This window comes from Rhinolophus hipposideros, assembly GCF_964194185.1.
Source record: "Rhinolophus hipposideros genome assembly, chromosome: 10".
Classification (NCBI taxonomy): Eukaryota; Metazoa; Chordata; class Mammalia; order Chiroptera; family Rhinolophidae; genus Rhinolophus; species Rhinolophus hipposideros.
The window spans coordinates 4,582,344-4,594,774 of record NC_138056.1 but is presented as its reverse complement, the minus strand read 5'-3'; the positions used below and the strand labels follow the sequence as shown (position 1 = coordinate 4,594,774).

At 58.6% G+C, this 12,431-nt stretch overlaps 1 protein-coding gene across 1 annotated transcript; it reads right to left on the bottom strand.

The window, feature by feature from the left end:
• Positions 1-2,322: 2,322 nt before the first annotated feature.
• ALDH3B2 (aldehyde dehydrogenase 3 family member B2) lies at positions 2,323-12,143 on the bottom strand (the record flags this gene model as incomplete). The annotated part of the gene is made up of 10 exons (XM_081062197.1): positions 2,323-2,507; positions 3,970-4,069; positions 6,393-6,559; positions 7,226-7,612; positions 7,839-7,920; positions 8,019-8,104; positions 8,293-8,413; positions 8,615-8,725; positions 9,127-9,289; positions 12,085-12,143. The coding sequence occupies 10 exons, from the start codon at positions 12,141-12,143 to the stop codon at positions 2,323-2,325; spliced, it is 1,461 nt and encodes a 486-aa protein (XP_080918323.1).
• Positions 12,144-12,431: the final 288 nt, after the last annotated feature.

Sequence of the window (12,431 nt, the reverse complement as noted above, 5' to 3'; positions counted from 1 at the left end):
GGACCACCCTGTCCAGTTCATCCCACTGGCCTGGTGTGCTGGTGTGGGGGTGAGAGGAGGACACCTCATGTTGTAGTTTTTCTTAATGGCCCCACTCTAGACTACGGCCAGTTACCACAGTGGAAGCAGCACCTATGGCTGAAGTTGACCCCTGAGCCCTGAGGGACCCTGGGATGGCCCCGAAGCCTCGGGCGGCAGAACACCACTGCCAGACAAGGAGAGGTTGCTGTGCCAGACCTTGAGGCCGTGACAGAGCCCTGGGGAGTGTGTGGTAAGGGGCCCCTCTGCAGCCAGGGCCCCTGCCCAGCGCTGGCTCGGCTTACGTGAGTTTAGACTACACCGCAGCCCAGAGTGGGGACCCCAGGGCCCCAGACACACGTGATCCCATACAACCCTTCCACCAACTCTATGAAGTAGGTGGGAACCCCATTGGACAAGATAAGAAAACAGAGGCTCAGAGAAGTGAACGGTGGGGGGGGCAGAGGTCAGCGGGAGGGAGAACTGGGAGGAGAGAGCCACCGTGCAAAGGCTGGGAGGGGCTTGAGGCTCCTGATCTGTGTTTAGGACCCAGACTTTGTTCTGTGTATGGATGACACTGTCTCCGAGACTGGGCCTGGTCAACCATGACTGAGGGAGCAAAGGGCTGGAATTGGGAAGGCGGTGTGAATAGGGGCTGCTGGTCATATTCGTGGTCTCTCCTGAACAGCCTCCCTAGGGTAGAGGGGAGAACATGCTCTCAGCCTCCCTTCCGGCCAGGATGCCGTCATGTGACTCTGTTCTAGTAGTCAGGGGCCACTGAGACTCAGGCATCCTGGGACTGCCCTTCCCACCCCCAGTGGCCCCCCAGAGCCTCATTTCCCTCCGAGGCTTTGCCCTCTCTCTGAACCACAGCAACCAATGGCCAAGAGGACAAAGGGAACAAGATTAGGTGAGGTGAGAGCAGTGACATTTCCAGTCTTCATGGGGCAGAGTCTTCTGTTCTTTGTTCACTGGGCTCGTTCCCCATGGCCTGGAGACGCTCCGATTCTTTTCAATCCCTCTGGCTCTCTGTTCAGTCCAATGGCCATTTTGAGGAAACAGCTTCCCATGGCAGGGGTGGGGAGAGTGGAAACCTCTCAGGCCCAGGCCCACTGGTCATTCAGCTTCTACCCTGGCCACCTACCCGTCCAGCAGTTCATCCACCACCCACCCATCTAGCCATCACCTCATTCATCCATTCAGCCAGCCACTCACTTGCCCTTGTACCCGCTCATTAACTCATCCATCTACCCAGACATCTATACATCCGTCCTCTCACTTCCTTACTCATTCTTTCCTTCACTCAGCAACAAGCCCTGTTAAACACCTCCTGTGAGTCCACTTCGTACCCTTTTGGAGACAACTATCCCCAACAATTCCCAGAGGAACAGGAAAGTCACATTTTCCCTTTTTCCCCTCAACCTCAAGCCACTGGCCCAAGTTTTTCCCTGGCTCTGCGGGGTGAGGAGCCCACTGACGCAAGACTGGGGGGTCGGGAGGGGACTCCCAGTTTCAGGACTGGGGAGAGAGCAAGCGGCTGGTCACCATGGACCAGATATGCTCTGTTTACTGATTCCTACCTCACATTTCTCAGGAAAGTCCACCATCACTCAGCTCTGCCCTGCTTTTCTGTGTAAACTTCATTCTGCTCTGTTCCGTCCCGAGACGTCAGTTTCCCCATAAGGTGAAGTGGCCATATGTAGACTCTGCCTGCTCTGACCTTCTATTGGGAGTCTAGAGTAGGGATGACAGACATGACCACCGTGTACACAACCCTCTCCTGTACCCACAGCAGACATCACTAATCAACTGTTGCACATACCATTGATTCCACACACAGCATCAACGTTCTTGTCAATTACATACTTCAGGCAATTGGCCAGATCTGGGCTCCAGATCTGATCACTTTAGGTCAGACAAACCCAGTTCCCCAAACCATGTGTGAACGGAGCTGTTAGAAATCGCTCTGTATTTGGAGAGCCTAATTATAGATCCCGTACGAGGGAGTCCTTTCTAACATGAGAGCTGCCCAACATTGTGGGGAGGCAGGTGAGTTCTCTGTTACCAGATATCCGAGCAGAGGGTCAGTGAATCTGCCAGGAGGATACAGAGGGACTTAGGCCCTGAAAGGGGTGGCCCAGCAGCCCAGAGGTCCTGCACAGCTGGGGGACTGCTCAGACAACGCCCCGGGAGCAGGATCTTAGCACTCCTGGATAGGACACCCACTTTCAGGAACCACTGAACACTTGGGCAGCAGCAGGACAGAGGGGTTGTGGGGTGGGCTGCTGGAGGCAGGCAAAGCTCTCACAGAAGGGTACACTTCGGGAAGCTCAAGGCCCAGTCGATCAGCTGCTTTCTCCTGGTAGTATAGGGCGGGTAGCGGATTCCCTTGAGCTTCTCCAGGCCTGAGTGGGCCAGCAGGCAGGCGCGGTGATGGGAGAAGGTGTCAAAGGAGAACTTGCCGTGGTATTTTCCCATCCCGCTGTTGCCTGCATGGGCACAGAACACGCAGTCAGGCCCTCAGTAGCCAGCCTGGGCAGAGGCAACATCACACAGACCTGGGCTCTGCCAGTCACACGCAGGGTGACCTGGGTAGGCTACTTGACCACTCCGAGCCTCAGTTTTCTCATCTGTAAAGTGGGCTTATCATCAGAGGCTGTGGGTAAAAGGTTTCGCCCTGAGCCTGGCACCAGCTCAGTAAACATTGGGGATAGCAGGTGCCGTGCCAGCTGTTAGGACAAGATAGGTAGACAGTGGTCAACAATGTGTGGCGTTGAATCCCAGCTCTGAACTAGCTGTGTCACCTTGGGTGGGTGACGACCTTGGTCTCCTTCTCTGTGACATGGGGTGACAATGGCATTCATCTCTTAGAGTCGTGGGGGTTGGGGAAGTGTTCAGACCCGTGGACACAGTAAGCACTGTCTTGTTATGAGCCCTCAGTGTCTAGGTGGGGAGGAAGCCGAGGACCAGGCGGCTTCTGCACTGGGAAGCCCAGGGGACCCAGCCTGGTGGAGTTGGGGGTAATCAGGGATGGCTTCCTGGAGTCAGTGAGGCATCAGGGATATAGTGTTGACCAGATGAAGGGGGTGGGTGTGGGCAAGAGGGACCCAGGCTTGGGCATGACAGAGAGCCCTGGAGGTAGGTGACCTGTGGCCAGTTAGGACCTGGGCAGAGCTCAATGTGGCTGGGGCAGCAGGCAGGGAAGGGGGAGAGAACAGAGCAGGAAACACAGCCACGCAGGATGGGCTGGCCTCCAGGAGATGTGAGTCAGGGGCCTGGCGTGATGCCTGAGGGGTCTGGGAGCCCTGGGAGGTGGCCCCTGGGAGCAGCAGGACCAGGTCCACACCCAGGCAGACTCCCACACCTCCCTGAGGAGCGGGGCTAGGACCGGAGACAGGCAGCCTGCTGGGCTGGGGAGCGGGGGTCCCAGAGCCAGGCACAGCGAGTCATGCGTTGGTTCTCCGCCTGCTGTGTGCTCCTGTGACACCGGCCACTCTCCAGGGAGGGGCCAGGTCCTGCTGAGTGTGGACAAGTAGAGGGCAGTCTCGGGCCTTCCCATTCCACGGAGGACGAGGGCTCAGAGAAGGGAAGTGGCTGCGCCTGAGGCCAGGCCTTTGCAGAAGGAATGGGGCTGGGACAGGGGTGTGTGGACTCACCTGGGCCTCCCTTAGGGGCAGGTGGATGACCCCTGGGGATGTCGTGCTGAGGGGTAGACTGGGGCACTCGGGGAAAAGGAGCACACAGGCTGCCTGGGGGCTGAGGGGCAGACAGGAAGACGTGCCTTGGAGGGGCGAGCGGGGGCCTGATCACAGTGTCTGTGGGCCCACCCACGTGGAAATGCAGAACCGGGCTGTAGGTTCTGCTCAGGACTGTGTGCGGGGAGCTGGAGGAAGGTGCTGGGTGCCATTCAGTCAGTGAGGTGAGAGAAGGCAGGGCTCTGCCCGCACCTACCCACTCCTCCAAAAGGCAGGCTATTGAGGGTCATGAACATGAAGCCATCGTTCCCACCGAAGTTTCCGCTGCTGGTCCGGGCCAGCATCTGCTTGACCACCTGGGAAGAAGCAGCAATGAGGCTGAGAGGCTGGACAGCAGAAAGCCAGCCGGCTGTCCCCAGGTCCCAGGGGCTCTGCCCAGCCCCCTCAGGGCCCTGGAAGGGTCTAGTTCACCCTGTGAGCTGAAGGGGGGGGTGGGCAGCTGGAGTACATGGCTGTGCAGCTGCCAGCGAGCTCCCTTCTCGGGACACGTTTACAGCACATCTGCTCCCCTGTGCAAGGTGCTGGGACACAGACTCAGGCCCTACCGGGAGGTGGGACCCCAGCACTTGCCTGGGGACAGGGTGAGTGCAGGGTGGTCAGGGAGGTGTCTCAGGGGAGCAGTGTCACATGCCTGCTGAGTCTCAAGGGGGCAGGAGTCATTCAGGCAGAGAGGAGAAGGGCCCGCAGGCTGTGGGGGGGGGGCGGGGGGGGACAGGGAAGTGGGGTTGGGGACTGTGGAGCAACATTTCAGGGAAGTCAGATTGATCACGTGGTCAGATTAGAAACATGCACTTGGTCTTGGTTGACTTAATGAAGCCCTTCCTCTTCAATCTATAGGTTTACTTGAAGAAGGAGAAGGACAGAAAAGATTAGCAGACACCAGTTTTGCACGAAAACTTTCCTGTACTTGGTTCCAGTGTGTGACCCAGAGATAATGGCTGCGTCAGGGCTTGTCTGAGGGGTAAACATCCATCCGGGGCTCAGAAATCATGTTGAGACCAGCAGTAATGACCACAGAAGCTAGAGTAGGAAGTGTGGATGTTTGGAGAGGACAAAGGGCAAGTCACATAGGGTAGGACATGTCTTAGGTGTCCCAGTGTCCTGGGACCAGTACTGCCAGATAGAAAAGCCCAGAAGCAACTGTGATGCCACCTGCTACCCGTTCCAAATACCTGGGTTGCATTTTCTACAGTGAACATAACCCAGATAAACCAGGGCTCCTGGAGGAATGGCTGCTTGTAGGGCTGGGCAGAGAACATCCAGGAGGAGACCATGCATCTTATAGACCCAGAAAGGAAGGAAGTGGTGCAAAAACAAGAAGATGGGCAGGTCTCAGGGACACAGCAGCTCCTAGTGACCAAAGCTGGGACAACTTGAGCAAGGAAATAAGGCGGTATTGGATTATAACCCAGAGAATAAAGCAGAGGCACACGAGTCCATGCTGATGTGAAGAAATGATTCCAGAGCCAAATCTTTCATACAGATTCCATGTGAAGTATGTAGATATCGCCCCTTCGGCAGGCGGAGGTTAAGCCACCCTCTTCCACGGAAGGTGGGCTACACTTTGTGACTTGCTCCCAAGAACAGAGTAAGGAAAGGAAAATCAGGCACTTCTCAGTGGGACCAATGGCAGACACGACCTTGCCCAAGTGGGGAAGCTCCACCTCACCAGGGATGTGTGGCTCTCGTGTACCCGATACGATGGGCAGAGTTCCGCCCTCGCCTCTGTTGTGCTCTTTCATGAGAAAACAACAGACCACTGACATTGGGGACTCTCTGCTGGAGACTGGCCGGTACCCCCAAAGCGGAGAGACGATCGCAGGCCAGAGGAGCCATGACAACTAAATGCAGCGTGGAACCTGGTTTGGATTCTGGGCAGAAAGAAAAACTGGCAAAATCTGAATTCAGTCTAGAGTGTAGTTAACTGTAATATACCAATCAATGTCAGTTTCTTAGTTTCGATCCATGTAAGGGCCCTTAACGGGAACCTGGGTATAAGGTATATGGTCCCTGGAATACCTTTGCAACTTTCCTGGAAATCTAGGCATTCCAAAATAAAAAGTTTATTTAAAAGAACATTGTCTAGTCTGAGATGGGTCTCATGAGAGCTGGTGGGAGGGGCGGTGTGTCCTGCCCATGAGTCTCAGGCTGCCCCCAGGGTCTTGAACAGAGCAGGGGTCTGGAGGGGAGGGAAGGGGAGGACCAGGGCTCCTTCTCAGTCTGCGTGTGCTGGTCACACCCCTGGTCATTTTACCCCAGGCTGTATGTGCCTTCCATGAGCCAGGCACTGAAAGGGGACAGTGTGTCCCCAGGTGAAAATGATGAAGACGAGGTGGGACTGACCAAGAGGGGACGCTGGACCCCGAGAAGATCCCAGGGAGCTGCCCACTGAAGGTCCGAGAGAGTGTGGCCTAGATTGTAGAGGGAGGGAGGCCCAGCTGCTCCCGGAAGAAAGTAAGGGACAGAGCCAAGAGTGCCACCGTCGTGCCACCATCCCAGAACTACTGTGACTGCCCCAGATGGCCCGGGACCCTCTGCCCTCCCCCTCCCGGCCCCTCGATCCTCTGCTGGCACCTGCCCACCCCTGTCCCGTCTGACCAGCCCTGCCCGAGCCCCCACCTGGTTGCTGGTGGAGAAGGCGTACAGGGCCAGGGGCTTCTCCCGACAGTTGATGAAGTCGATGGCCTCGTCCAGGCTCCTCACGTTCAGGATGGGCAGGATGGGCCCGAAGATCTCCTCCTGCATCACCGGCTCCGTCTGCTGCACGTCCACCAGCACTGTGGGGGCTGCCCGGGCACAGGGCACGGCTCAGCCCAGGGCTGGGGCTCGGGCAAGGCTCTGGGACCTAGGGCCCCAGGCTCGAGGCCGCTCCAGGGAGAAGTCTCCCCACAGCCCCGAGAAGTGGCTCAGGAGCAGGGCCTGTGGGGAGAACCCCCAGCCTTGGTCTTACAGTCGGGGGGTGACCGGATCTCAGGCCCCTGGATCCGAGGCCCGAGGCGCCAGCCTGTCCGAGCAGCAGCGTCACCGCTGAGCCCTTCAGCCCAGGAGACGGGGCGCTTTGTAATGACAGCCCAGCGGGTGCTCAGGACGGGCCTTTGGAGGTCAGGACCTGGGAATTGTGGGCTCACAGGACCTGGGGTCACGGCCTGTGGAGCCGCAGGGCATGGGATGGAGGTTGGGAATCTGAGCACCCGGGAGCCCTGGAACACCAGGGGCCCAGCTCGGAGACGCCAGGGCGTGGGCCAGAGTGTGGAGTCATGTGGCCACAGGCTCAGACTGCAGGGACGTGGGGCATTGGCCTCAGGGACTCGTGGCACCGGGCCAGGGACCAGTCTGAGCTCCCGCAGTGGGGCCGTGGGAACCTCAGGGAGCAGACTCGGGGACCCAGCTGTGGCCCGCAGTGTGGAAGGGCCTTAGCTTCAAGGTGGCGTGGTGGGGACAGTGGGACTCACCGATATAGCGATCCCTCTCGTCGCTCTGGCCTCCGATGGCCACGCGGCCACAGCCCAGCAGGCCCTGCAGCCTCTGGAAATGCTTCTCATTGATGATGCGGCCCAGGTTTGGGGAGCTCCTGGGGTCGTCGCCATAGAAACGGGTGATGGCATTCTGCATGGCAGGCAGCAGCCGCTCCTGCATTTCAGGGCTGCACAGCACGTAATCGGGGGCCACGCAGGTCTGGCCCGTGTTGTAGTAGCGGAACCAGACCACACGGTTGGCCACGGTCTGGGGGTCGCAGTTGTCGTCCACATAGCAGGGGTTCTTGCCCCCCAGCTCCAGCGTGATGGGTGTCAGGTGCTCGGTGGCAGCGGCCATGACAATCTTGCCAACTCGAGGGCTCCCTTGAGACATGAGAGTTGGCCCCTCATCTTCCAGTGGCCTTGGCACCACCTGAGCTATGCCCTCAGCCCCGCTGCTCAGGTCCTGCCCCTCTGAGGCCCAGAGGCCCAGCTGGTTGCAATCTGGGATGGTCCCCACCGCCGGCCACAGCCTCCTCCCCCCAGTGCCTTCCCAGTCCTGCTCTGGATGTCCCACTTCCCCCAGGATACTGCCTGGGGCCACCCTCACCCGTGAAGAAGACGTAGTCAAACTTGTGTTTCAGCAGCTGCTGTGTCTCCTCAGGCCCGCCCTGCACCACAGCAAAGCAGCTCTGCAAGGCAGTGGGTGGCTCAGGGGATACTGCCAGCCCCAGCGCGAGCCGGGCCACCCGGGCAGAGGCGGAAGGCTGATGTGGAGGGCCACTCTCACCTGGTCCAGGTACAGGGGCAGCACCTCGGCCAGGACCTTCTCTGTGCCCTGGCTTATTTCTGATGGCTTCAGCACCACACAGTTTCCTGCAGGGGCAGACAGGGGAGACACAGTGGGAGACCAGTGCCCCCACCGCCACCCAGGGGCTGGCCTCGGAAATCAGAGACACAGAGGGCATGGAAAGCTGGAGGCACCTCATAATGGAATTCTAGGGGCCCCTTTTGGGAAGGGCCATTGGGCTGGGAGGGCATGGGGCTCGGGATTCTCTGTTCACCTGCAGCGAGGGCGCCCACCAGGGGCACCAAGCTCAGGTTCACGGGGTAGTTCCAGGGGGAGATGATGAGCGCCAGGCCAAAGGGCTCCTTCCGGATGAAGGCGGAGTCCAGCTGCGTGAGCTGCGGTGCAGGATGAACAGTGAGGCCCCACCAAAAATCACCCCAAAACCCCTCTCCAGGGTCCTCAAGCTGCCTGTGCAGTGGAGTCCCAATAAAAAGACAGAGGTCTCGAAAAAGTCAGTGACTCTGGGTCAGGGATGGCGAAAGGGCCTGGGCTAGAGCTGCCCCTGGGCACTGCCCCCCACCCGGCCCGCCGCTTACCAGGTTCTTGGTCACCGGCTCGTCCTTCATCCAGGTGTGCAGATTCTTGAGGGCCAGATTGACCTCGTTCTGGCACAGGATGAGCTCGGACAAGTCCGACTCAAAGAATGACTAAAGGGAGTGGGATGAGGGTCAGGCCCGGGGGAGGGTGGTGTGGGGATCTAGCGTGTGGAGTCCCCAGTTCCCACTAGTGATACAGAGACAGCCTCCGGGGGCTGCACAGCCAGTCCCCTAGGAACTGCAGTGAGTGTTGAGGAGCACAGGCCCTGGGCCAGGTGACCTGGGCTTCAGTTCCAGCTCTGCTACTTCTTGGCTGTGGTACCTTGGACAAGTGATACAACCCCCACTTTCCTCAGTGTCCCCATCAGTAACATGGGGACAACAATCGAAACTGCCTCCCAGGTTTGATAGAGTGAATATTGTAGAGTATCTGTATACACTGCCTGCCAGGGAAGGGTCTGTTAAATAAACAGGGATGAACTGGGGACACAGCCAGCTCTCCTCCCCTTCACCTTGTGCAGGTCCTGTGCCAGCGCCTCCTGCAGAAGCTTCTTGTGGTCCTGCAGGAAGCGGCCCAGACCCTTGAGCTGTGCAACCCGGAACTTGGCAGGCCGCGTCCGCCCTGAGCGGAAGGCCTCCCGCAGTCGCTGCAGTGTGTCTGAGAAGGGGTCCATCCTGCCAGTGGGGAGAGGGGGCAACATGGGCCAGGGCTCTCCCACCTTCTCGGGCACCCACCCCGCCTCTGCCTGTACCCATGTGGACACACAGACACCCACACTGGGACTCACGTGTAACCCCAGAGAGCCAGGGCTGGCCCTGCACCCCCCAACACACGCATTCCACCCACATTCACTCCAGGCCCCCCTCCACCCAGAGCACAAGGCCACAAGCAAAATCGAGGAGCAAGATTCCTTGGACGGTGGTCAGGGCCACCTCCGGGCCTAAGCCAGGCACTCTAAGGGTTCTTTGCTTCAGAGGCCATAGAGCTTTTGCAGTGGCAGATGGGGAAACTGAGGGCAGAGTGTGCCACAGATACCCAGAGCATGAGGAGGGCTCAGTATCTGCTCTGGGGAGGTGGTCCTGGAAGGAGGGTCCCAAAACAAGTTGCAGAGGAGAGCATCTGGTAGGCAGGACATCATGGAAAGGCGGAGGTGGAGAGGTAGGTGGGCAGAGCTGGGACTGTACGTCTGTGTGTCTCTGTGCGTCTGTGTCTCTCTGTGTCTCTGTATGTCTGGGTGTGTGACTGTCTGTCTGTGTGTCTCTGCCTCTTTTCGTGTCTCTGTCTCTTTGGGTGTCTGTGTGGAGTGTGGACACGGGCCTTCAGCAGCATCTCATGAGCCCGAGCCCAGCACCTCTGCCTCAGAGCTTTGGCCGTGGAGAGACATGCGCTCAGCGCCCGCACTGGGCACCTCCACCACTCCTGGGACCTTGGGTAGTTCATGCTCCTCTCTGAGACGTGGGGACAGCACTGTCCGTGGACAGCACAGGCCTGGCCACCCAGACGTCGGCAGACATTGTGGGCTGTGGTTATTATTCTTAGGAACAATAAGACAGAAAAAGCAACTGGTGCTGGCTTAGTGGGTTGTCCCAGCTGAGGAATGCGGGAGGTGGGAACAGATGCTGGGTATTCCTAGGAAACACCAGCAAACACACTGTCCCTTCCCCATGGCAGCGAGGACACCATTCCTATGGTGGCTGGGGCTCCATACACGCTGTCCAGAGGAGGACACAGCCACAGTTGATGCTCCCTAAAGACTTGTCTGCTCTCTGTGTCCAACCCTTGTCATGGGCTGGAAGAGGACTCGGGTCATGCCTCCCAGGGGCCAGGACCAGAGTGGGGTGGGGTCCCACCTAGAGCCCTGCCCCAGAGTTGCAGAGGGGCAGTAGGAAACCTGTCCCAGGCCCATTTCCTCCTAAGCACTTCCTGGAAGAGTTGGGTCAAGATAGGGCTGCTTTGGGTCCAACTCTGGCTGCTGGCACTGCCCACTCTCAGTCCCAGGGTTGGCTTGGAGAACATTCAGGCCTCAGATTCCAGAGTTGCCCCAAAGCTCAGCCCGGAATGCCAGTATCACTCACCTGCCCTCACACAGCATTCCCCGACTGGGGTTCAAGCAGCACTTGGTTCCACACCCCTGCTGCTCTAACTTCTCCATGGCTCCCTGGGCCTCTCTAAGACTCAGTGCCTCAGCCCTGAATCAAGGCCCAAGGTGTTCCCTGCCTTTCTCAACTGTCACGGTCTGTGTCCCCACTGTGCACACCTGAAGTGTCTGGGGGCAGCCTCAGGCGTAGCTTGTCCATGGCCGAATCCCCAGGTCCAGCCCCACCACCAGTGACTAATAAAATGAGGAAGCAGACCGCTGGGTGGGGGTGAGGTCAGCAGCGTCCCCAGGGGGGCTGGAGTTGCTTGCGGAGCTGGGGCTGACTAGGGACTCCTCTCTGCCTACCAGGCAGGCCCTGGCTGGATGTGCACCATGGACTTGGCAGCTCGCACAGAGCTCACAGTTTAGACATGAAGCAATAAAGACGCAGATAATAATAGCGTTACGAACATGGATGGGTGTGCCGCAGACTCTGTGAGAGGCCAGCAGCGGGCTCTGAGTGGGGAAGGGGCAGGTGTTCTGGACAGAGGGCCCAGCATGTGCAAAAGCCTCTGTGAGAGCGGATCTTGAGAAAAAACATGGAGCTGGGCAGGTCAACAGCCTAACCAGGCCTGCACTAGGGAGTTGGGATTTATCCCATGCGGAGTGGACGCACCGCAGAGCTGGCACCTGGAGCTGAGCCTATGGCATCATCTCATCTGGACCTCACAGTTTTATCACCTCATTGTAAGGATGCGGGAACGGAGGCTCTGAGCGGCAACCTGGTTTGCCCTCTGCACAGCTGCTGCACGGTGGGTTCAGTGTGGGCCCACGGCCCCTCCCCCACAGGGCTGCCACCCTGCGCCAACATGTGCCTGCACTCTTTATCCATTTCTCAGCATCTTTCTGCAGCTTCCAGATTGTCTACAATGAGCATGCAATTCTTCCAGAACCAGAAATGGATAGTGAGTGTCGCTTTTACAACCTGAAACCAGACTCGGTTCTGGCCTCCCCTCCCAAGAAGCTCCCGCATCCCCTCTCCTGACTCCCCTAGCACAGCCCTGGTGACACCTGCCTGGTTCCAGTCTGTCTCTGATACCTCCCCCAACTTGGGAGCCCCTTGAGGGAGGACGGGATCTGTCCCCACCCCTGGGGCCAGGCCAGCACAGAGCCAAGATGGAGGTTCCTCCGTGAGTGCTCCCAGGTATCTTCAGGGAGAAAAGGGAGACGCAGGCAGGAGAAGTCACCTGAGGACACGGCACAGCCAGGGCAGCACAGCTCCCTGCACGGAGCCCTGTGGCCTCACATCCCATTGTCCTTGTGCTGCTGCCCCCCAGTGCCTTTTACCCTGTGGCCCCGCTGCTCCTCCCTTTGCCCCACGGCCCCACGTACCCCAGTGTGGACGGTGACCTTGAATCCTTCACCGCGCCTTTGACCTCTTTGCCTGACATTCTGCCTCAGATGCGCCAACTCTGCTCCTACCCAGGTCTCACCCCTGCCTCTGCCACCTGCCAGTCTTTCCAGGAGACTCTGGCCGCTGTCAGACCTCCTGTGCCCACACCTAGCAATGGAGTGGCAACCAAGGTGACCCAACAGAACCATGCGACCAGTTCAGCCGCCTTATAATTCACACACCTACTCTTCTCCTGACGTGGCTGCATCTGCCCCAGCTCAGCTGGTCCTGGAACAAGTCTGGCTACTCCAAGCTGGCAGGGAATTACCTGATAAGGAGAAAAATT